Source organism: Quercus lobata, chromosome 10, assembly GCF_001633185.2.
Source record: "Quercus lobata isolate SW786 chromosome 10, ValleyOak3.0 Primary Assembly, whole genome shotgun sequence".
NCBI classification, from domain to species: domain Eukaryota; kingdom Viridiplantae; phylum Streptophyta; class Magnoliopsida; order Fagales; family Fagaceae; genus Quercus; species Quercus lobata.
This window is the reverse complement of record NC_044913.1, coordinates 34,875,493-34,901,131: the sequence shown is the minus strand read 5'-3', so window position 1 is coordinate 34,901,131 and position 25,639 is coordinate 34,875,493. Positions and strand designations below refer to the sequence as shown.

The 25,639-nt window shown below is 36.0% G+C and overlaps 1 protein-coding gene across 2 annotated transcripts; it reads left to right on the top strand.

The window, feature by feature from the left end:
- Window positions 1–20,046, top strand: LOC115966020 (CCR4-NOT transcription complex subunit 11). 2 transcript variants are annotated; one of them, XM_031085351.1, is made up of 13 exons: window positions 1–341; window positions 1,981–2,091; window positions 2,523–2,609; window positions 3,734–3,787; window positions 3,963–4,108; window positions 4,272–4,422; window positions 4,508–4,645; window positions 9,893–9,964; window positions 10,066–10,139; window positions 10,243–10,384; window positions 17,443–17,521; window positions 18,117–18,219; window positions 19,529–19,610. In XM_031085351.1, the coding sequence occupies exons 1-13, from the start codon at window positions 186–188 to the stop codon at window positions 19,530–19,532; spliced, it is 1,317 nt and encodes a 438-aa protein (XP_030941211.1). In that variant the 5' UTR covers window positions 1–185; the 3' UTR covers window positions 19,533–19,610. The 2 variants fall into 2 exon arrangements, with proteins under 2 accessions (XP_030941211.1, XP_030941212.1); XM_031085352.1 differs by lacking the exon at window positions 18,117–18,219 and having other exon boundaries at window positions 6–341; window positions 19,529–20,046.
- Window positions 20,047–25,639: the final 5,593 nt, after the last annotated feature.

Below are 25,639 nucleotides of genomic sequence, written 5' to 3'. Positions count from 1 at the left end.
TTTAGTCGCCGGTTTCAAAAGTCAGTAGCAGTAGCAGATAAAAAGAGTTTCCGCGCCGTCCGAGCGTGCGTACGTGTGGTTTAGGTTTACATATACATACATAATAACTCAGAAGAGAAGAGAAGAGAAGTGAGATCACAAGAATTCTTTCATTCTCTCAATCTCTGTTTGTTAAACAGAGGAATATGATGAAGACGCTGAACGCAGATGAGTCGAAGACGCTCTACGCTCTCCTCAAATCGGAGCAAAGTCCGATAGATGAGATCGCCGCCGACTTCAACTCCAAGTTCCCTCGCGCTCGCCACTTCGTTGCTTGCTCCTCCCTCGTCCTCCTTTTACAGGCAATTCTCTCTTCCTCTTCCTCTTAGGGTTAGGGTTTTTTCCTTTCTGTTTCCAATTTTGCCATCAATGCCTGAAATTTTGCTTTCCAAAAATTTTGATTGAGCTGTTTGGAAATCATTGATCAAATTCAATATTCATATCAATTCTGATTTTTTTGTTTTTTTATTAATGGGAAACATACACTGTAATATTATCTTGGGGGTGACTAGGTTTATAGATTATTCTCTTGGTTTATGAGTAATGAGTACAATTTTAGGCAAAATAAGCTTGTGTTAATGACTGTATAAAGAGTCTTTTCTCTAGCTCAATTATCGATTAGGCTTTAGCATTACTATGGTAGAGCAATGCTTTTATTTTTCTTTGTTTATTTTGGGTTTCCATTAACTAATTATAGTTTAAAGTACAAAAAATCGAAGCATAGGCAATGTTTGGAGAGCCTGGTGCGTGTTTCATTCACTGTTGGTTGGATTCTTTTTTTTTTTTCATAGGTCAATGGTTGGGGGTGGGGGGATTTGAACCCTGGATTTCTCCGTTGGTAACAGCAGGAGGTGTCAATCAGTTGAGCTACAAGGCTATTGGCATTGTTGGTTAGGTTCATTTGACTTTGGCAACCCTAGAATAATGGTTTTGTGATCGGTGTCGTTAAAAGTGTGCTGCTTATAGTGCAGAGCACTAGAGGAAAAGAAATTCTTACCCTAAGCAAAGAACATGTAACTAAATTGTCAAAAGAATGCTCTACTTTGCAAAATGCCAAGCCTAAAATTTCTGATTTTGATTTTTAAAAAAAAATATGTAATTCAAATAAAAATACTAGTAGATCTGAAACCAATTAAAATTTACTGTTATTACAAATCTCAGTCTAATACACTTCACACATGAATATGAAATAAAATACGAAATGCTGTCCAAATGAAAATGACATGGCTTTTAAAATGAAGTTATTAATTTTCTTTGCTCTTTGCTTCACCTAAAAACAAAGCATTGGATCATTTTTTTTTTACAACTTTTTATTAATTTAAGTTTAGTTGCACTAAATATTTTGTAGTTGTACTTAGCTTTATTTAACAAATTAGTTATATGATATTATTGTCACCAAGGATTCAAACGTCCCATCTAGCTGACGAGAACAAAAATCACTTGACATGTAACTCAAAAATGTGTGCTTTGCTTTGCTTAGGTGCTTGCTTTTGCAGTGTGTTTCGGCTCCTTGAGGCCTTTGAGTGTAAATGTGCTAGATATTATTTTTATGACACAGGGTGTGATAATTGGATATCTTTGCCTTAAAAAAGGGTAGCTTTGACTATGGCTGACCTAAATCATGCCTGAACTCTCTCTCTCTTAATCAATTAAAACAACAAAAATGAAGGAAGAGAAGGATAGAGAACATGTGTTCTGGGGTTGAATTCCTGTTAAGGTCTTGGGTTCAAGACTCTCATGGTGAGTGTGTAGCTCACCACAAAAAAAGTGTGCTTGGGGGGGGGGGGGTTCCTCTATTAAGTATTCTCAACTCATTAATTCTGCTCTCACCTTTTTAAGTCTATTGATATCTTGATCAAGTTTGATTGTACTTTATTTTGGTCTTTTATGATTGTTTCTTGGTATCAATTGCTGACTAGCTGGATGTTATAATTATTGCAGGACAAAAAGCTGCTTCATTCAACTCAGCGTTTGGTTGCATTTGCTATTCTTCATCAGACTTATGCCTCCCAGAAATCTTCTGCGAACCCTTTTATAAATTTTATTATCAATGTAAGTGAGGTATTGTTTAAATGAAAATATGAAGGTTTTTTATTTATTTATTTATAAGCTTTTGGTATTTACTAATTCTCCTCAAAAAAATTTTGATAATATTTTTTTTAAGCCTATCTGGTTGATTTTGCCAACAAATCAAACTCTTAATTAAGTAGATGTTGTTGCATTGTTGAACTTTGAAGAGGGTTAAATCTTCCGAATAAGCTTGTGGTTTTTTTTGTTGAACTTAGTAGATGTCGTTGCATTGTTGAACTTAGAAGAGGGTTAAATCTTTCTTAAATATTACCTGTTATTTTGTATTGTAAATTTCTTTTCGTCATTGATTTACAGTATGGTTTAGCTACAATCTTCTTTATTAAAATAACAAAAATAACTGTATCATCTCTTTCTTTTCTTTTTTTTGCGTGCGTTCTACCGTTGGAATACAGACTGCATCAGATGATGAAGGTGAAAAATATGAGAGGGCATTTATTCTCCAGTTGCTAGGCTCTGATGGCTCGAGTAGTGGCAAAGAGGTTCTACTTTCCCAGTTTAGCCTTTTGATTTGTATAGTTGGACGGTCTTGTCCATCAGTTGTTTTGTGAAATACTTGCTTTTGAGGTTATGCATTTTTGAATGTTAATATTTGGACAGTGTGACATGTAATCAAATGATGCAAATGAATGACAAATGGCTTGATTGACATCATATCTATGTATGTCACCCTTACCAATTGGATATTTGAACTCCTTAGGTGATTAATTTAGCTAATATTTATGAATTCTGGATTTTTCCTCCTTTTGTACTTTTTGACCACTTTGTGCGTTTTGTGCATATTGTAGCGTCTTTAATAAACTTTTTCTTACCTATCATTAAAAAAAAATTCTGGATTTCACAATCTATGTTGCATGGAATTGTGTATGTTTTCAAATGTCAATATTAGGAAACAAATCTGATTGAGTTCTTGAGGATGCTGAAGTCTGCTTAATAGAGGTGTCTGTTTTGGTTGGCATGTCCACCATGAGTATTGAAACTTTTGACAAATTGTGTTGTGAAGCGGTAAAAAATAGCAAATTGATCTTCTGCTACCTTTGGATATGGTCCTGTTTAATCAGTCTGGCTCTGGCATACTTGTTATGTATCCGTCCCATTTGTACATGACATGGTAGGTAGTGCATTTTAAAAATGTGGTTCTTGGATGTGGTCTGTCTAAATTGCATGTTTTAGATTTTCTCAACTCCAAAGAACTGAGTTGGATGCATCTGTGTTTTTGTTAGTATGTTTTAGATCTTCTGCTGCCTTTGGATATGGTCCTGTTTAATCAGTCTGGCTCTGGCATACTTGTTATGTATCTGTCCCATGTGCATGACATGGTAGGTCGTGCATTTTAAAAATGTGGTTCTCGGATGTGGTCTGTCTAACTTGCATGTTTTAGATTTTCTCAACCCCAAAGAACTGAGTTGGATGCATCGTGTTTTTAGTAGGTTGCGCTTGATGTTTTAGTGAATTACACCATGGAGTTCGTGCTCATATTCGATTTAAGCCATATTGCTTTCATTCACATGTTTCACTACATTAGTTTTTGCTACATGTATACTTTTTATTGTAAGATTCTTCTGTCTATGATTAAGGATTTCTGAAGTGGGTATCTCTGTTGCAGTTTCTTAAACAGTCTGTTGCAGATTACATCCAAGGATTTGATCCTTCCATGCATGTAAGTTAGACATATATAATGGTATTAGAGGTGGATGCATGTAGTTAATCTTTTAATGAGTAAAATCATATCAAGACTATGCAAGGGACCCCTATTATTGAGGCAGGGATAATTTCTGAAATTTATTCTTAATTTAGGTCTTTTCTTGATATCCTTCTGTTTTCTCTACTGTCAGTCTTTTCCGCAATGTGAACAGTTGCAGCAGCAGTATTGTGATAAAATTCATCCAGAACCATATAATTGCTTATTTAAGGATGGTTCAGTGAGAAGTGTGGTGCCAGACCCCGATGTACCCAGCGGTTGTGATGCGAACTCAATAGAGTATGGACCTTAGAAATGGAGAGGCTTTTCCATTTTCTTTTCTTGTTTGTTTTAACTTTTAAGCTTTTACCACAGAGAAATTAGTTCAGGCTATTAAAATTTTGTGTTCCTGTGTATTCAACAATTTCATACTGTGCATTAGAAATTAAGAGTCATATTTTAGGTTTGACTTGCAACCTGGGGCCAAACCCATACTTGGATCTGGAGATAGAGAAGAAACAGTAATTGGGTTGTTGCGGAATTTGTCACTGGAAGGGTTAGGTCCTCAGTGGATCAGGCCTTTTCCACCAAGGCTTCCAATACAGGAGGGGGAGGTAAGAAATGTTTTAAGCATTTCTTTCCGATGAATTTGTTTAGCTTATTGGTGTACTTTATTTATGCTTGTAAAGTCCTTTTCAGCTAGTGTGGCTCAACCCTGATGACAATCATGAACTGTTATGGGACTATGGCATGTGTGTTGATACAAGTAGAGGGGCAGCAGTGAGGGACTTAATTGCAAAAGCTTTGAAGGGACCACTTGTGCCTCCACAACAAGAGGTACTTATTTTTATTTTATAATAAATTATAATATACCATGTACGATATATATTGATAATATATTATCAGTCTAAGTAATTTAATTGGTCAATATACAAATGGGTTCCTACATGTTTGGGTTGACTCTCTATTAGGTCCTTGAGTTTTGTATTTGTTGTCATTGTATCCCTTCTGTTCAAATCCATTAACCTTGCTCCATTAAATGTCATTTGACATGCTCATAAATTGAAAATTTTAGTGAATTTTATCAAATAAAAAAAAGAGAAAATGATAATTTTTCTCATTTTTTTTTGTTTATTTTATTTTTTCCCTTAGGGAATTTTTAATTAAAATAATGTTTTCAACTCACATGGATATCACATTATATTTAGGTAATGGATTTGGATAGAGGGATGACATTGACAATGAATATTAACTTCAATGACCAGGTTGATCAAATTCGAACTTCAAGGACCAAATTGAGAGCAATCCCAAACATAAATGGTTCAAAATGTATTTCAGCTTTGAATTTGTTATCCAATGCTTCTTTATAAACAAGTGTTTAATTTATCTATGCCATGGGAGTTTCAAACCTTGTGAGGTTCAGCTGCTTTTTTTCTAGTGATTTTGGAAGTTTTTCCATATTGGTCATGGGAATCCTCTCAAAGGGGGGGGGGGGATTAATTTATGGTACATGGTTCTAGGCTTATAGCACATAGGTATGAAGCATTTTTCATCACGTGCATGGATGATTAGTTAGTTGTTTTGCACAACTTGTGTGAGTGAAGATGCAGCTTTTCCTTACTATTTTTTTTTTTTTTGATAGGTAAACAGAAATCTATTATAAAGGAGAAAAAAGGAAAAGTACAAGTTGTTCATGATGATGAAGAACAAGAAAAAAAAAAAAAAAAAAAGAACAACCAGCACAACAAAAAGAGAAATCAGGAAACTAAGCTAAGGGAAGCCATAAACTCAGAGAGAGTAGAGCAATCCGTAAAACCCCAACAACGAGACCACTCAAATAGACTACGTTGGCATAACACCTTTAGCTCATCCAATGTCTTCTCATTATCCTCAAAGGAACGATGATTTCGTTCCAACCACACAATCCACATTAAGCATCCTGGAACCAAATTCCAAATATCCGAATTAAGATTCCCAAGCCACTGATGCCAACAAGATAACAAATCCACCATTGATCCTGGCATAATCCAATGAATACCAAAAGCCTGAATCATAAAAGTCCATAGGGAATGAGTAACAGGACAATGAAGGAGAAGGTGGTCTACCGACTCCCCATCACAACAACACATACAACACCAAGAAGCCAAAGGGCGACCCCTAAGCATTAGATTATCCAAAATGAGGATCCGACTATGAGCAGCAGTCCACAGAAAAAACGCCACTCGCCTAGGAATCTTTGGTTTCCAAACACCCTTCCAAGGAAACAAAGAATTCGAAGCACCCTGAATCGTATGGTAATAAGACCACGTGTCAAACTTACCATCACCTTTTAGCCGCCAACAAAGGGTATCCCTCCTATCACCTCGAGGAATATGAGATTGGATAAGCTAGAGAAGAGAATAAGATGCAGTTAACTCCCAATCTTCAAAAGTTCTATAAAACCTTAAATCCCAAACTCTAACAGTACCCCCTTCTGGAAACCACAAAACCTCAGAGATATAAGCATCCTTAGCCGCTGAACACACAAAAAGCTCAGGATACAGATCTTTTAGAGTATTATCACCAATCCACCTATCATGCCAAAAGCGGATACGAGTGCCTTCACCTACTACAAAAGACAGATGCTTAGAGAAGCTCACCCACCCTTCATTGATGCTTCTCCATAGGCCACACCCATGAGTCCTCCTGCACACTTTAGTACACCACCCCCCTTGACCCTCACCATATTTTGTGGAGATGACTCGCTGCCAAAGGTGGGTAATTTCATGACTGTATCTCCACAACCATTTTCCTAATAAAGCTTGATTAAAAGACACTACACTTCTTATCCCCAAACCACCCATCTCGACGGGTAAACACACCTTTTCCTAAGCCACCAAAGGATATTTGAAACTCCCTTCAGAAGATCCTCAAAGAAAATTCCTCTGAATACATTCCATTCTAGCAGCCACAGATTTAGGAATAGTAAAAAGAGATAAAAAGTACGTTGGGAGGCTTGAGAGCGTACTCTTTATTAACATAAGTCTACCACCCTTAGATAAATAGAGACGCTTCCACCCAGATAGCTTCTTCTCCATTTTCTCCAAAATAGGATTCCAAATCGAAGCAGTCTTAAAAGAAGTCCCCAACGGCATCCCCAAATATTTCATAGGCAAACTTCCTGCTCTACATTGGAGAATATTAGCCAGTGCATCTAGGTTATTCACCTCCCCAACAGGGACAATCTCACTTTTCCTAACATTGACCTTCAAGCCCGTAAAAGCCTGAAAACAACACAACACCAACCTAATGGACAGTAGCTGTTCCCTAGAGGCATCACAAAATAAGATAGTGTCATCAGCAAATAATAGATGGGAGATACGCACACCAACAGAGTTCACAGAGCCCACATGAAACCCCCGAATAAGATTACACTCCTCTGTCTTCTTCAAAAGTATACTCAAAACCTCCATTATCAAAAGAAACAAAAGCGGGGATAGTGGACCCCCTTGTCTCAATCCACGAGAACTACCAAAGAAACCTTCCGGGGAGCCATTTACCAGGACTGAAAAACGGACAAAAGTAATACAAGCCTTGATCCACCCCCTCCATTTCAACCCAAAACCCATCCGGCCCAACAAATAAAACAAGGCCTCCCAGTTCACATGGTCGTATGCTTTTTCAATATCAAGCTTGCAAACCACACCCGGTATTCTGCTTTTCAACCTGCTATCCAGGCATTCATTTGCAATAAGCACTGAATCCAGGATCTGCCTTCTGCTAACAAATGAATTTTGAGACTCAGAGATAAGATTATCCAAAACCGCCCTCAACCTATTAGCCAACACCTTGGATAGCAACTTGTACACACTACCCACCAAAGTGATGGGGTGAAAGTCCTTAATGTTAACAATATTACGCTTCTTGGGAATTAAAGTGAGAAACGAAGCATTCATAGATCGTTCAAACACAGAGTGCCGATGAAAGTAATCAAAGAAATCCATGACATCCTTTTCCACAACACTCCAACATTTGTGAAAAAAAGCCATGGTGAAGCCATCAGGACCAGGGGCTTTATCACCCTCCATCTCCCTTAAAACCTGGATGACTTCCTCCTTTGAGAACTCCTTCTCTAAGGATAACCTCTCTACCTCTCCAATGCATGCAAAATCTAACCCATCCATAGTAGGACGCCACGCCTCATTTTCCTCAAACAACCCTTGGTAGAAGAGAACTAACTGAGAGCGCACATCAACCTCATCCTCATAAAGAACACCATCCACCTCTAACCTCTTAATTAGATTAGCATTTCTATGGGAATTTGCTAATTTATGAAAGAAACGAGTATTATTATCTCCCTCCTTCACAAACAAAGCACGAGACTTTTGTCTCCAGAAAATTTCCTCAAGAGAAGCCAAATGTTCTATGTCCCCTTTGAGCTGAATGCGACGGATCTGATCCTCATTCGATAGACCCACCGACTCCTCTCTTGCATCAAAACCCATAAGTTCAGTCAGCAAATTCTTCTTTCTAAAAGCCAAATCACCAAACACCTCCCTGTTCCAATTTTTTAAATCTACTTTCAAAGCCTTCAACTTTTGAGCCAAAATAAAACTTGGGGAGCCCGTAAAACTGTAACCAATCCACCATTGCTGAACTCTATCAACAAAACCCTCAGCTTGCAACCACATGTTTTCAAATTTAAAGGCACTTCGGCCTCGTCGAACAGCACCAGCTTCCAACAAAAGCAGACAATGATCTGAAATAACACGCGGAAGCACCCGTTGGGAAATATTCTCAAAATGTTCCTCCCAGTCTAGAGAAACCAAGGCCCTGTCAATTCTTGACATAGAGGGGATATCAGAATCTCTAAACCATGTAAAGGAAGCCCCTTCTAACGGTAAGTCAACTAAAGAATTACTCTCTATAAAGTCCGAGAAAGCAAACATAGCAGGGCTGAAGGATTCACAGCCAAGTCTTTCACTTGGGTACCTGATAATATTAAAATCCCCTACTACACACCATGCCATGGGCCACCTGGTGCGCACCCGTAATAACTCCTCCCACAAAAAAGACCGCTTTCTGTCATCATTAAGGTCATATACACCTGTACAGGCCCAAACAAAATCATCCATCACCCCTAGACACTGACAGAAAACTTTCCAACAATAACATCCATCTTCTCAAAAACCCTCGTCCCGGACCAGCAAGACTCCTCCTGAAGGCTGGACAGCATCCAAAGCATCCCAATCAATGAAAGGACTACCCCATAAACTTCGAACAAAAGCAGTGTCAATAGAAGCTACTTTCGTTTCTTGAAAACAAACAATATCACATTTCCACTCTTTAAGAAGATTCTTACAAACCTCTCTCTTCCGGGGATTGTTAAGCCCCCTTACATTCCAAGAAAGAAGGCGTAAATTCATTTAAAACCAACGATCCCCACAACATTCGAAGGAGCTCTGCTCCTGCTCCTAGAAAAGGCACCATCGTAATTAACATTTGAAATAAGCCCCTTAAGCTCCCTAAGACCTCCTGACCCTGAGTTAGTAGGTTGATTAAAAAAGAATCAGGTTGGGGCTTTGTGAGTCGTCCCTTTGAAATTTTAGAGAGTTTTTAGTAAGGGTTTGGGACCCCACTTAAATGATGTACGTTACCTATACAAATGAGATGGAATTGTGATAATTTCTTCAGTAACTATAAAATGGTTCTAAATAGAAGTCAGTACAGGTCATTTGTTCTTAGCAGTTTGTTTAAAGATATTTTTTTTTTATTTTTTTGGATAAGCAGTTTGCTTAAAGTTAGCAATTTTCAATAATAAATAGATTGAGTTGGCTTGTTAGACCTCACACAACTTTTCAGTGTGAAACACCAAGGGTCTAATCTTCTTAGTTTTAAATAATGCTACTCATTCCCTTGTTCTAATTTTTTAGAAATGCTTGATCTTTGTAATTTGTGTTTGATGTACTGTTTTCCATGTAGACCCCCCGGTGTACCTGGACTTTTGATTAATACAATTCCGTTATTTATCAAAAAAAAGAAAAATGCTACTCAATTTTTTTTTGAAGAAAAGTATGTTTCTGCTTGTCTCCTTTAATTCTGCAGCAAGTTGTGGTGGAGTTGGTGAACGACCCCAAGCTTGTGTATCATTGTGGACTGACACCGAGAAAGTTGCCAGTATGTGTTTATGTAATCAAACAGTTTATTCAGACTATTAGCATGAGTGGTTTTGTCTTCCTGTTCAATTCCTCATTTTTTTTTTATTAAAAAAAAATCAGGAACTGGTGGAAAATAATCCTCTAATTGCAGTTGAACTTCTCACCAAGTTGATACATTCCCCTGAAATTAATGAGTATGTCTTGCTGTATTAATTTACTTTATGTATAATTCTGCAGCAGTGATACACTTCCTGACATTGTGGGCTTCATTTTCTCTTCTTGATGCTATGTATACAGATACTTTACGGTGCTTGTCAATATGGACATGAGTCTACACTCAATGGAAGTTGTTAACAGGCTTACAACAACAGTTGAACTCCCCTCTGAGTTCATACGCATCTACATAACTAACTGTATATCATCTTGTGAGAACATCAAGGTTCTTCACTTTTCCTTGTGGCTGTTTGTTATTTTTGTAGTTTTAAAATTATAATTTCTTCATATTCTTAGCATTTTGTGTACAAAGACAACGCAAAAGTTGATTTACATAGGTTTTGCTGTACTGGGTTTGGGTACTGGTCTCCATTTGATGGGTTATTAATGGAGGTTAGATTTAGAGGGGAAGGAAAAGGGGAAGAGTGGGAGATGGGGGTACTGTTAGAGTATGGGATTTAAGGTTCTATAGAGCTTTTGAAGATTGGGAGTTAGCTGCATCTTATTCCCTACTCTAGCTTATCCAAACTCGCATTCCTCGGGGTGATAGGAGTGATACTCTTTGTTGGCGGTTGAAGGGTGATGGTAATTTTGACACCCGGTCTTATTACCATGCGATTAAGGGTGCTTCGAATTCTTTGTTTCCTTGGAAGGGTGTTTGGAAACCAAAGATTCCTAGGCGAGTGGCGTTCTTTTTGTGGACAGCTGCTCATGGTCGGATCCTCACTTTGGACAATCTAATGCTTAGGGGTCGCCCGTTGGCTACTTGGTGTTGTTGTGATGGGGAGTCGGTAGACCGTCTTCTTCTTCATTGCCCTCTTACTCATTCCCTTTGGACTTTTATGCTTCAGGCCTTTGGTATTCATTGGGTTATGCCAGGATCAGTGGCGGGTTTGTTATCTTGTTGGCATCAGTGGCTCGGGAAACATAATTTAGACATTTGGAATTTGGTTCCAGGGTGCTTAATGTGGATTGTGAGGTTGGAACGAAATCGTCGTTCCTTTGAGGATAATGAGAAGACATTGGATGAGTTAAAAAGTTTTATGCCAACGTAGTCTTTGGGAGTGGTCTCGGTGTTGGGGTTTTACTGATTGTTCTTCTCTCTCTGAGTTTATATCTTCCCTTAGCTTAGTTTCTTGATTTCTTGTTTTGCTGTGTTGTTTTTTTTTTTTTTTTTTTTTTCATCATCATGAACAACTTGTACTTTTCTTTTTTCTCTTTATTAATAAATTTCTGATTACCTATCAAAAAAAAAAAAGGGGGGAGGGGGGGAAGAGTGTTGGAGCTTGACAGAAAAGAATAGGTACAAGAAAGAGACTTACTAGACATATATGGAAGATGGGGTTGGAACTATGAGAAAGATAAGAAATGAATTTTTTGTTCTTCTCTAGGACCCTAAAAATTATAGAGGAATCCATCTTGAGTGACATAATTGAATCAAATGGGAAAACATTCTAGACACTTCTTTTTAGTTTTTATTAGCCTAATAATGAGATTCTCTTGACTTATATATATATATATATATATATATATAATCTGATTCTCTTGAAAAATGTGAAGAGATGATTCATAGGGTTTGAAAATAATTGAATAAAACATTCCCAATTATTTATCAAACTTGGCTCTAATAGATCTTGAAGATTAGTAGTTATAATGTTATGTTACAGGCTTAAAAGTAAATGTTGGCAAGAGTGAAATTGTGCCCGTTGGTGAGGTTGGGAATTTGGGTGCTTTGGCTCGCATTCTATGTTGTAAGGTTGGGCGTTTGCCTATGTCTTATTTGGGAATGCCACTTGGGGCTCATTTTAAGGATGCTTCGATCTGGAATCCTATTTTAGAGAGGGTGGAGAAGAAGCTCGCTGGTTGGAAGCGGTTGTATTTGTCAAAAGGAGGTAGGCTTACTTTATTAAAGAGTACTTTGTCGAGTCTCCCAACTTATTATCTATCGCTGTTTACAATTCCGCAACACATAGCAGACAGACTAGAGAGGATTCAGAGGAATTTCCTGTGGGGGAGTTCTAATGATGTTTTCAAATATCCGCTTGTTGCTTGGGATATGGTTGTTTGGCCGGTGGAGATAGGGGGTTTGGAGATTCGGAAGATTGGGCTTTTTAACCAAGCTCTACTTGGGAAGTGGCTTTGGCGATTTGGGAAGAAAGCTACTCATTTATGGCGTCAGGTAATAGCCACCAAATATGGTGGAGGTTGGTGCACTAGAGTTGTGAGAGGGACTCATGGTTGTGGGTTATGGAAGAATATCAGGAAAGGTGCAGACAATTTTTTCAGTAATGTGGTGTATGTAGTGGGAGAGGGCAATCGTATTCGGTTTTGGCACGACCCTTGGAATGGTCCTACTCCTTTGAAGGAATTATACCCGGAATTGTTTGCATGTGCTGTGGTTGAGGAAGCTCTGATTTTTGACATGATAATTTTTGCACCAGACAAGGGAGGTAGGAGTTGGAATTTCCATTTCCGACGCAATTTTAATGAATGGGTGTTGAGGAGATTTTATTCTTTCTATGAGCATGTCTCTGCCAGGATTCCTAGTGGGGAGGGGGAGGATATCTTGATTTGGCATTGAATCGTAGTGGTGTCTTTGATTTGCGATCCTTTTATATTGCTTTATTGAAAGCCCCTTTTGTTTCTTTCCCTTGACAGAGCATTTGGCGTGTAAAGGTACCTAAAAGGGTATCTTTTTTTTTATGGACTGCTGCTAGGGGTGGGATTCTCACAATTGATAACCTTGTTAAGAAGAACTTGCCCCTTGTTAACTGGTGTTGTTTATGTAGGTGTGATGAGGAGACTGTGGATCACCTTTTGATCCATTGTAAGTTTGCATTTGCTTTGTGGAGTGAGGTCCTTATTATGTTTGGGGTTTAGTGGGTGATGCCGGACACTATTGTTTCTCTTCTTTTTGCATGGAGGAATTGGTTGGGAACTTACTCTTCAAAGGTTTGGAATTTGGTACCAGCATGCCTTATGTGGTTAGTTTGGAAGGAACGCAATGCCCGAACTTTTGAGGATGTTGAGAGTCCTATAGATAAGTTGAAGACCTTGCTTGCTAGGACTTTGTCTGAGTGGTCTCGTATTTGGGGGCTTACGCATTGTAGTTCCTTTTCTGATTTCCTTATCTCTATTAGTCTTTCCTTATGATTTGATTGTATCTGTTTCAAGGGCAGTGTGTTTACAATCATAAACACATTGTTCTTTTTCATCAATAAAACTCTTATTATCTATCAAAAAAAAGTTAGTTCTCTAAATGATGTATGGAAATGTACTGTGAATTAAAAGATCTATTAAAAGTTATAAGCAAATTTTGCATTGCCATTGCTGCTTTGTAGTGGATATATACTCATTATTCTGCTCCATGATTTGGAGCATAATATGAATTGCCACGTTGCATTGGAATAACATATATATTTTGAGACTACAAAATAATACTATCGTCTCTTTGGCATTGATCTCCACCATCAATTTTGGGATATATGGGATGACACACTGATTTTTAGTGGAGGTGATTCTGATCAGTTGTATTTAAGATGTGTTCTGTTATGTTTTGAAGCTATATCAGTATTGAGGGTAATGTAGCAAATCTTAATTGGTACCAGTTGGGGTGGTGAGGCACTTAGAGAAATTGGAAATATTCTTTGGCTGTATGGTGTCCTCGCAATAATATATCTGGGATTACCTCTAGGAGCACAATTCAAGTCCAGAAATATTTGGAATGGAGTGCTGGAGAGGATGGAAATAAAATTGGTTGAATGGAAGAAAAATTGTTTGTCAAAGGGAGGTAGACTAACTCCTTTAAGGAGTACACTGTCTAGCCTTCCTACTTATTATCTATCTTGTTTCCATTGCTAGTTGGTGTGGCAAATCAATGGAAAAGCTCCATCATGGTTTTCTGTGGGGTGTTTTGGGTGACGAGCAGAAGTTTCATCTTGTGAATTGGGATGTGATATGTAATTCCATTTCCTTGGGGGTTTAGGGGTAAGGAAGATGTTAATTTTTAATCAAGCTCTTTTTAGGAAATGGTTGTGGAGGTATGTGCGAGAGAGTGATGGTCTTTGGAGGAAGATAATTGATTACAAATATGGAATGTGGAAGTATATGCAGAATGGATGGGGTAAATTCTTGGATTTTGTTTAGTTTAAGGTAGAGAACGGATCGAGAATCAGCCTTTGGCATGCTGGTGTGGGGACAAGATTGCTTAAGGATGCTTATTGTGAGTTATACAACATTGCTAGGGATAGAAATGCAATGGTGGTGGATTATTTTTGACCAGTAACTGAATTTCATTTAAAAAATGCAAAAGAAGGCCCAATCCTAGTACATGAGAGTTGCAAAGGAAAAGCCGAAAGGAAAACAATAAAGGAATTTTATTTTGATAAGTGAAATAAACAGAATAAAAATTAACATATGAAAAAAAATCATAAAATAAATCCACGACAAGAAGTATGGAAAAATGAGTGGAAGTTGAAGTCCACTCATATAAGGTCTTGAGGAAAACAAACCTGTGCCGTGCTACTGATAATCCTTTTTCCTTCAGAAGTGCGCAAATTCCTCTCTCCAAAGCTACCTCATTAGGCATAATTAAACTATCATCAAAGTCTCCCCACTATTCAGTTTGCCAAAGTTCCCCCTTCAATGAGGCCAACAGAGCAATTTGCTCATTGAATTGGGCATACCCAGCTTACTCTGAATAAGCAGAAAAGTAAATCCCATAGTTCCTGAATGATAAAACAATGTAATAGAAGATAATTAATCAACTCTCCATTGGATTTACAGATGCAATACCAATCTACAATTATTATTCTCCGTTTTCTAACATTGTAAAAAATGCAGTAGTGGCGGATTATTTAGAGTGGAAAAATCGAGGTATTCATCGCAACCCTATTTTAGTCCATTCTTTACATAACTGTGAATTAGCTTTTATGACTAAGTTCTTAGAGGATTTATATGCTGTTGACCTAAGTGTGAGGGATGAAGATAGAATGCTTTGCCTTCTTTGATAAGTAAGGGTTTCCAAGTTAAAACTTATTATAAAAGCTTGAAATCTGGGAGCCTTATCTTTTCCTAGATGAAGCATTTTGGAAGTCTAAGGTGCTACCTAGAGTGGCTTCTTTTACTTGGCCAGTGGCATGGTTCTGGATTGGTATTGTATATGTAAGATGGGCAGAAAATCAGTGGATCGTTTGGTGAGCTTTTCGAATCTGGTATTCTGCTTGGTTGGGATTTAATTTGGCAATGCTCTGTGCGGTAGTTGGTCTTTTGGAATGCTGGAAAGGGAGGTTTGGTAAGCATGAAGGAATTGGCCATTGGAAGGCCATTCTACCATGCTTGTTGTATGGAGAGAGAAATGCATGGACGTTTGAGGAAAGGTAGACTCTGGTAAACAGATCGAAGTATTCTTTCTTAAGGGCTTTCCATGAATAGACCAGCTACAACTCCAGCTTAATTCTCAGGCTTTCTAGAGTTCTTAGATATGTTGAATTTTTATTCTTAATTTGCATTTTTTTTTTTATTGTATTTGCAGTCTCTCTTTTATACATCTGGTGTACAAGGGTGTTTTTAATGTTAATGAAATTGGTTATTATTTATCAATTTTTTTTTTTTTTTTGAGATCTATGCCAAAGAGATGACAGTTTATTTGTGGTCCCTTCAACATGTGGGTGGCTGTGGTATACATAACATATAAGCAATTTTAGTCACTTTATATTGATAACTTAGTTGCCATGTCATGTAGTAAAAAGTTTTGTAGAAAAATGGAATAGTATAGTATCTTCCAATTTTAAAAATTATCTGTTTTTTTTTTTTTTTTTGATAAGTAATAAAAAATTTCATTGATAAAAAAGAGACACCCAAGTACACAGGGGGTATACAGGGGTGAACAAATCAAGAACGAACATTACAAAAACCAAGAAAATCCAAAATAGAAGAAAAAGGATGATTCCTCCACACAGACAACCAGTCCAATAAAGTTCTGAAAAATAGAAGCTTGATGTCAGGCAAGGAACGCTCGCTGTCTTCGAAACACCTACTATTTCTCTCCTTCCAAATGCACCACAACAAACAATGAGGAACAACCATCCATATATCTCCATTACGATGGTGACCAAATTGACCTTGCCAGCAAGCTAAAAGCCCAACGACAAACATTGGCATAACCCAATAAACTCCAAATAAACCAAACACCATATCCCACAACTCCGAAGCAACCGAGCAATGAAGGAAAAGATGGTCAATAGATTCACAATTTGATTTGCACATATGACACCAATCCAAAATGCAAGCCTTTCTTTTCCTTAAATTGTCAATTGTCAGACATTTCCCCAAGGCAACAGTCCAAACAAAGAAAGCCACTCTAGAAGGAATCTTTTGCTTCCAAATGCTTTTCCAAGGGAAAAACTGCTCACTATGGCCAACTAGGAGATGATAGTAAGCACTAACTGTGAACCCCTTACTCTTACAAGGCAGCCAACATCTCTTATCCTCTTCGAACCCCCTTACAGGAGTGCAATAAATGGTATTGATGAAGCTCTGGAAAGCTTCCAATTCCCGATTATGCACATCCCTATAAAAATGAATCTCCCAATGGAGGACACCGTTGGTGAACCTCATTAGATCTGCCACACTTGCCTCTTTGCTACGACAAATCCTAAATAATTCAGGATAGCGGTCAGCGAGAGAAGAAGAACCACACCAACTATGAAGCCAAAACTGCACTTTTGAACCATTTCCAATTTCAAACAGAAAAAATCGAGATAAAGAGTGCCACCCCCTTCTAATATTTTTCCACAAACTGACTCTGTATGGACTAGAGGAAGAGCTAGAACACCAACCACCCCAATCACAACCATACTTCACCTCTATCACTTGACGCCAAAGAGCATCCCTTTCATAGCCAAATCTCCATAACCACTTCCCTAATAAAGCTACATTGAAAGTTCTCAGGTTCCTAATCCCCAACTCACCTGAAGCAAGCGGAGAACACACCGTAGACCAATCAACCAGATGAAATTTAGGCTCATCTCCAAGGCCACCCCACAAAAAATCCCGCTGGATCCTAGCAATTCGGTTGGCCACCGAAGCAGGAATAGGGAATAAAGAAAGAAAGTAAGTAGGAAGATTAGAGAGAGTGCTTTTAATTAAAGTGACTTATCTGTTTTTTTGAAGTCATATCTTGGCAGTTGGGATGTAGTTTTAGGAATTTAATGTTTAATGTTTGTATTTATTAATAGATGTCATGGATACAACTTAAACTTTAAGCTTTCTCTTTTCTCCCAGGATAAGTACATGCAGAACAGGCTTGTGAGACTTGTATGTGTTTTCCTACAAAGTCTTATCCGAAATAATATCATCAATGGTAAGTGTTCTATTCTCTTTTCAGGTTAAACTGCTATTTATCTTGAGGTGATTTGATGTATTGGGAAGCCGTAGTAACGAGAATAAAGAAAGGAAAACCTTTGTAGCCGCGTAGTTTATGTTTAGATTCACCATGTAAATGTGAGTTGCTGTATATGTTTATAGAATTAGTAATTATTGCCTGCTTCACATTAAAAAGCAGTAATTAAAATAATTGATGGGATGCAGAAATGGAAAGAAACAAGGCAGGAGCATAGCAGATACCAAAATTCATATATAATGATGCTCAAGTCTCAAAGATGTCATTGTCTTGATAATATAGGTGTTTTCATCTTTGTATTGAAAAATTGTCAATGAAATTGGAAGCAAGTTGATAAATGGCTGGTTATGAATTTGGTATACAACTTTGGATGATGACATTAGGTATAGAAATGCATAATCAGAACATGTTTGAAACATGATGTGACGGCATATTTTGAATAAATTTAAAGTCTTAAAGATTTATATTTTAATAACCTGTAGGAACAGGGTGAAATGGTAATCATTTTTGAATTATTGAAAGTTCACTGAATGAGTAATTTTTCATAACAAACTAGTGGTGGAAAATGGAGCTTGCTTAAGTGAGGGATGTTGTCCAATGGTGCATTTGCTGAGAAACTATCTGGAAAAGAAAAGGCCAGAATTTTTCCAGATGCTTAGGTATAAAATGTTCTTAGGTTTCTTCTGTTCTGCTGTGAGTTCTCAGTGATCAACTAATGGATTTTTGACAAATTAAATTTACCAGCAACTGCTGTAGACAACTGAGTTCAAAGGGCCTCCAACCCACCTTTTCCCCTAAAAAAAGGAAAAAGAGAAAGGGTTTCCCCAACCTCTTCCTAGGCTTTCTTCCATGATGTTTTAAAAATCTCAGCATGTATACCAGTCTTGAGAATGGTTTTCTTTTGAGGAGTGAACATGTGGAGAACTTTTGTGATGCATGATTATCCAAATATGATTATTTATTTATTTATTTTTTGGCTAAACTAAGTTGAGGGGACCTTGCCCACAGGGTTTGAACCTGAGCTCTCCCCACTGGAAGTGCCATTGACCCAAAAGGCTCTCTGCATGCTATGATGTGTTTCATGGGATAAGATCCCTTCTAATTTAAATACTCTGATGTCCTTTAATTTTTAGCTAGACGTGAGATTTGTGTCATTTATTTAATTTTGTGTGGTTTGCATGAATTTTTTAAAATTTTTTTATGACCATTGGATTTTTAAAATGTCACGTGTCTTATATATGGATTAAAATTGGAGGAAATTAGAGGGTTCAAATGGGAGGGGATCATTTCCTATGTTTTATATGCATAAGTTGTAACACCTAGAAAGTTTATCAGAAGTGAACGAGATAAGCAGTTTAACTGTGTTATTCTTCAGTTATTATATTTCAGTGGATGAGAGAGATGCAACTAAAGTGGTTAAAAACTCTAGTGAAAACTAGATTAACCATGCTCAGCAAGATGTAAATAAATAATTAGATAAAATGAAAAAGGGTTGACTAATTGAGGCTGCATCATTGTTCCAATAATTAAATCATGAGGTAGAACCTTTGACCTTTAGCTGATGAACATTAGCACATGTCAGAATGTTTATGTTTTTACATTTTATTTTTACCATCATACTGAAAAGGAGCCTTTGAAAGACACAAATCTTAAAATAATGTTTCTTATGCTGTTTTTAGTGTCTGGAATTTGTGGAACTGTCCATGCATGTATTTATGCAAGAACTTGTCTTTGTATGAAAATACTATTGTTAACTAGAGTGAACTTTAAAAAAAAAAAAACTTAAAGAGTGAATTTGGTGGAGTAGTGCGCGTATTATGTTTCTGGAAGCTGTTGAATGTAAATATACTTATCATTATTGAGTAACCTCATGGTGTAGAAGGAATATTTTTATATAGTATTTGTTTGAATGTGAATTTTGGTGGCAACACTCAGCTGATTTCTGTCACTTGTTTTTCATCCTTGCAGTTAAAGATCTTTTCATTGAAGTCCAAGCCTTCTGCATTGAATTCTCGCGTATTAGGGAAGCAGCTACATTGTTTAGGCTTCTCAAGTCCTTGGAATAAATTAATTCTAGTTTTCTTGGGTCAATTAACTAGCTTTTTCTATTCTTACTCCCTACTTGTAGATAGTAACATTATCATTTAGTTGCAAATAGTGTTCATTTCTTCTTATCACTTTTGTTGGTCCGCTTCATATTGGTGTACTAATTTATGGCTAAAAATAATGAGACGAGTCCGTTGGCATTCATGTTGGTAAATCTCCTCCCATATTTAGCCTTCACTCACTGTTTTGAGTTTGTTACGGTCGCACCATAGCTGTTAATGCAATGAATGATGATTCACTTTACTCTATACACTGTAAGAGAGAGGGAGGTATGTATTTGTTGTATGAGATAATTATTGGTATTTTAGGGGGGGTAAGGAGTATTTTACCTTGTATATTAATCATTGATCAATGCTAGCAAAAGCATAATACTTTTTATATTGGCAATCTTTAGATAGATCTATTTTTAAATTATATATTTTTTAGGCTTCACTTCTGATGCTCTGACCTTAGGGGGGGTTAGTTTGCTTCTTTACCTGAGGCTTGTGGCAACGGTTGTGATGTTCACTCTCAATTCGGATTTGGTCACTAATCCTGATTAGGCATCATGGGAGGCACTGATCTGAGCTCTTGATAGTTGGATTTCAAATTTGATTTGAGGTCAACGATAATTGCATTGAATTGAGGCTTACCGTTTAAAAAAAAGGTTTTGAAATTATGGACAAAGCAAAACAGGACAATAACTTTATAAGAGTGGAGAAACAATTTCATGAATGTTTTACCGAGTTGTCCCAACTAGTTTTTGAACTCAATAACGATATAGACGAGTTTTTGGCTACAATTGGTGTCACTGTCGGTAATGGGAAGAGTCGGCACCCTATTCAAAAATGGTTGAAGAACAGTTCAGAATTGAAGGATAAAACTAGTAATTTATGAAGAAAACCAAACGTAATCTAAAGATGATTAGAAGCTGACAAGCATTACAACTACTTGTCGTTTGTTTCAATAGGAAACTAGTTAATTATTCACATACTATATATAGATAACATTATTTTTTAGTAGATAATAATAAAGAAATTATTAACATATTATTAAAAAAGAGTAATTCTTAGATACTCCTGGAGTATAGAGAATAGTGTTCCATCTTTTCACATTCATGGTGGGGTCCACTATGAATGTGAAAAGGAGCATCATTTCACTATATTTCGGGACTACCTAAGAATTTTCTATTAAAAAAAAGAGTTTTCTATCTTTCCACTTTTCTATCACTCCAACTAAACAAATATGTGAGAGAGCTAAATCTCTTATATTCTTCCACTTTTTTATCCATTCATTTTATATCCTCCTACTTTTCCATCATTCCAACCAAACAGACTCTTAAAACTTGACACTCTTGTGTAAGTTATGTGTCTATTTCTAATGTTAAGTTATTTATGTCTAGGGGTTTGTTAGGTTCATTTCTACTAGTCATTTTGATTGTATGTTTTGTCAACTTGGTAAGTAAACTTTATGCCTTTTAATTAAAGTAAATCTAATGCTTCAGAACTTTCTCATCCTTTCAAGGTTCTCTCATAAAATGTATCTGCTGTGACAATCGAAGTGCCATTTAGATTTCCCACAATGATGTCTTCCATGAGTGTACCAAGTATATTGAGAGTGATTGCCACTTCATTCATCAACATTTGCTTTAGGGAACTTTACAGCTATGGTATGTCTCTTCACAAGGTTAGTTAGCTGATATATTCACCAAGCCTCCTTTATTAGGACATTTTTGTGAATTGGTTTCCGAACTCAGATTAGTCTCACTTTACCCAACATAAGTTTGAGGGAGACTATCATAATACAAGCCCAACGGGCTTTAAGTTCTTTGTATTATTGTGCTACACTTGTATTGCACTCCTGCTATTTGTATAGTAGGCAATCCATTATACGTTACAAGTCAAAAAAAGAGAGCTAGATTCCAGATGATTCTGACATTGATGAATAATATCTATGCGGTTACTTGAAAGATGGATGTCAAATGAACCTAACGCAACATCTCATCACCTGTGTGTGGTGAGCATTGATCTCTGGCGGTTTTGTGTAAAGCCTATTTTATCACTAATTTTATCATGTCATTAAGAGCACATACACAAGATATTTTACTCCATCATGAGCCTTAGGTTCCAAACAAATGTACTCAACATGAATTTATGGTCTTAGATGAAAATTAATGGTCAATAAGTCACACAACCAAAAAACAAAAGATGTCAATAAGTCAAATTCTTGATGATTATGATATTGATAAAAAATCTCTACGCGGTTATATGAGAGATGGTTGTCAAATGAACCTAACACCACATCTCATCACTTGTGTGTGGTGAGCATTGATCTTTGGGGTTTGGCTTAAAGTCAATATTATCACTAATTTAATCATATCATTAAGAGCACATTCACATGATATTCTACTCAATCATGAGGCTTAAGTTCATGAATTTTGGGCCTTACATGAAATTATGTCACATGATGGAAAATATTGCATAATGGATTAATGGTCAACAAGTCACCCAATTAAAAAACAAAAGATGCCAATAAGACAAATTCTTAATGATTTTGATATTGATGAAAAATCTCTGCACAGTTAAATGAAAGATGATCGTCAAATGAACCTAACACTACATCTCTTCACTTGTGTGTGCTGAGCATTGATCTCTAGGGGTTTGGCTAAAAGCATATATTATCACTAATTTAATCATGTCATTAAGAGCACATACACATGACTTGAGATTGTACTCAATAATGAGCCTTAAGTTCCAAAAACAATTTCCTCAACATGAATTTCTGGCCCTACATGAAAATTATGTCACATGGTGGAAAATATTGCATAATAGATTAATGGTCAATAAGTCACCCAAAAAAAACTAAAATTCAATGATTCAAATTCTTGATGATTATGATATTGATGGAAAATCTCTACATTGTTACGTGAAAGACAGTTTTGAAATGAACCTAACACAACGAGTCCGTTTGTACTCAATAATGAGCCTTAAGTTCCAAAAACAATTTCCTCAACATGAATTTCTGGCCTTACATGAAAATAATGTCACACGGTGGAAAATATTGCATAATAGATTAATGGTCAACAAGTCACCCAATAAAAAAAAAATTCAATAATTCAAATTCTTGATGATTATGATATTGATGGAAAATCTCTACATTGTTACGTGAAAGACGGTTCTAAAATGAACCTAACACTACTGGTTTGTTTGGGAATAGTTTATTTCATATGGTTTTTAGAGCACATATGAAATTTCACTAAATCATGAGCCATGAGTGCCAAACAAATGTCCACAACATGAATTTCTAACCTTACATGAAAATTATGCCGCACAATGGACAGTGGTAGCTTTAGAAATTTTTTTAGGATAGCCGTTAAAAAACTTAAATTAAAAAAAATTTAATAAAAATGAAACTTAAATATATTGACATCGCAAAAAAAGAAAAAAGAAAAAAGAAAAAAAACAGAAATATATAAAGTTTCAAAAAAAAACAGAAATACATTGCAAAATTTTCTTTTATGAGTTTTCATATTTTGAAATCGATGTAGGATAGCTTCATATTTTGAATTTTTTTTTTTTTGGATAGTGTTGTACATATATTATAAAAAAAAACATTAAATTAGAGTAAAGAAACATATATATTTTGAGATATTAAAAATTAATTTAGTAGTTTCATTGCATATTCATAACCTTTTCAAGGTAAGATTATTTATTTATTTTTTTTAAATCATGAAACCAAAAATAAATACAAAAGAGTAACGGGACCATGAAAATCAACTAATTTGTGTTGTGTTCACATATTTAATACTATGAAATAAAAGTATGTCCAACTCTCTCATTGTTTTTCACTCATTGATAGTGCGATGTTAAAACATGGTGTAGGCAAGTGTGTATGCATATGTCTTATAGATGATTTAAAACCATGGTAGAATATGGCTTTACATTGCATACCAAGTATTCTCTCTACTTATATACTCAAAACAAAAACTATCCAACCAAATGACTCAAACCTAAATCATATTTAATGCCTTAATTTAAAAAGAAATAAAAAATACCTATAGGGGTTTTGGCGTTTTGATGGTAGTGGGAGGCCAATTTGACGAAGGCGGCAGCCCCTTAGATTTCTCTTTCTTTCTCTTTCAAATGTTTTGTTAATCTTAGATCTTTTATTTTGGTAATATGTTGTGAATCAATGTGTTTTATTTAATAATTTACAACATTTTTGTGTCTCTCTATCTCTCTCTAAGGCCTTATCTGGTTAGTTATTACTATTAGTCTTTAATTATTATTTTTTTGCTTTTTTTTGTTAAATATTAAAAAGGTGGGTATGCTAAAAGACATGAAAAAGAGAGAAAGGTGTGATGTAAGCTTAGGCAATAAATGAGAGATTAATGAAATAATAGTAAAATAAGTTAATATAAACTTTTGAGTAACAGTAAAAAGAACTAAATGAAAGAGGTGAAAAGAATGCTAAATGCAAAATTAGAACGTCACTTGGCAAGACCTCATGCACTCCCGCATGAGATCTCCGCTTTTATATATATATATATATATATATATATATATATATATTGATGATTATTCCTTTATAACTCCTAATCACTGTTAGGGTACCTTTTTTTTACACCTAATTTTATTTGAGTACCACCTATTTATTTTCAAATACCACTAATAAGTTATTGGGTTTTCCCAAATATTTTTTGCTCTATTATTATGTTAATCACAAATGTTTCACATCTCATTATCTAAAATTGGGTTATGATATAAAACATTACAAAAAAGCCTAATTTTCATTGGTAATATCAAAGCCCAATTCTCGCTGGCAATATTTAAAAGCCCAAGCTAACTAGTTGGCACTATTCTATCAAAAGCCCAAGGTTATTAATACTTGGCAAAATACTATATCATAATTATTTCACTTAAAAGTCCAATGATCAACAATGTTTTAAGTTCTTAAACCTATTACTACAATATTACAAGCCTATGAAATCTATCTTATAAAACCCATGGTAACCATTTATGTTACGTGACACTATTCATTTTTTTAAAACCCATGGCAAACATACATCAAGCCCATGGAGAATTATGAATTTGTGTTACTAATATAAAAACCCATGGAAAGTTATGATTTATTTTAAACCCATAATATTTATTTATTTCATACCTTATTATAAACCCATGGTAAGTATTTATGTTACGTAACACTATTCATTTTTCCAAAACCCATGGCAAACATATATCAAGCCCATGGAGAATTATGAATTTGTGTTACTAATATAAAAGCCCATGGAGAGTTATGATTATTTATTTTGGACCTATGACATTTATTTATTTCAACCATAATATAAACCCATGGAATTTATATAAGAACTAATGGTCATTATTTATCTTACATCACAACATTCATAATATTTATTACCAAAACTCATGGTAATTATTTATCCTACATGTCCATTATGATTATCTATAGAGAAACTATACAAGTTCTATTTAAAGCCCATGAAAATTAATACCCAAAATCTATCATAAATATTTCATAAAAGCTCATGCATTCATTTTTTTTTTCTACTAACAACTAAAGCCCATGAGGAGTAAAAAACCTATGGCAAAGCATGTCTTTAATGCCCATTTTGTAGGCTCAAGAATCTCACGAAGTAGGGAACAAGCCCAAGCAAAGAAAGGGCCATTTGGCCCAATTAAAAGTGCTGAAATGGAGAAGAGTTCTAGCCCAAAAGGGTCCCCCAGCAAGAGGCTTGAAAGTGGGCAACCAGCCCTTGTTCATTCCTAACCAAAAGAGCAACTAGATACTCATACAAGGGAACCAAGCCTTTGAGAATGGACTAAGGGCTGTCCCATCAATTTTCTGCCACTCTCTGCCTGACGTGAACAGTGCCTAAGGGCTGTCATATCAACTGAAGTCAAAAGGATGAAGGGACTCCACCATCTTCCTCAAGACTGCACCTCCAGCGGAAGGGGAGCTGAAACCAAACTTTAA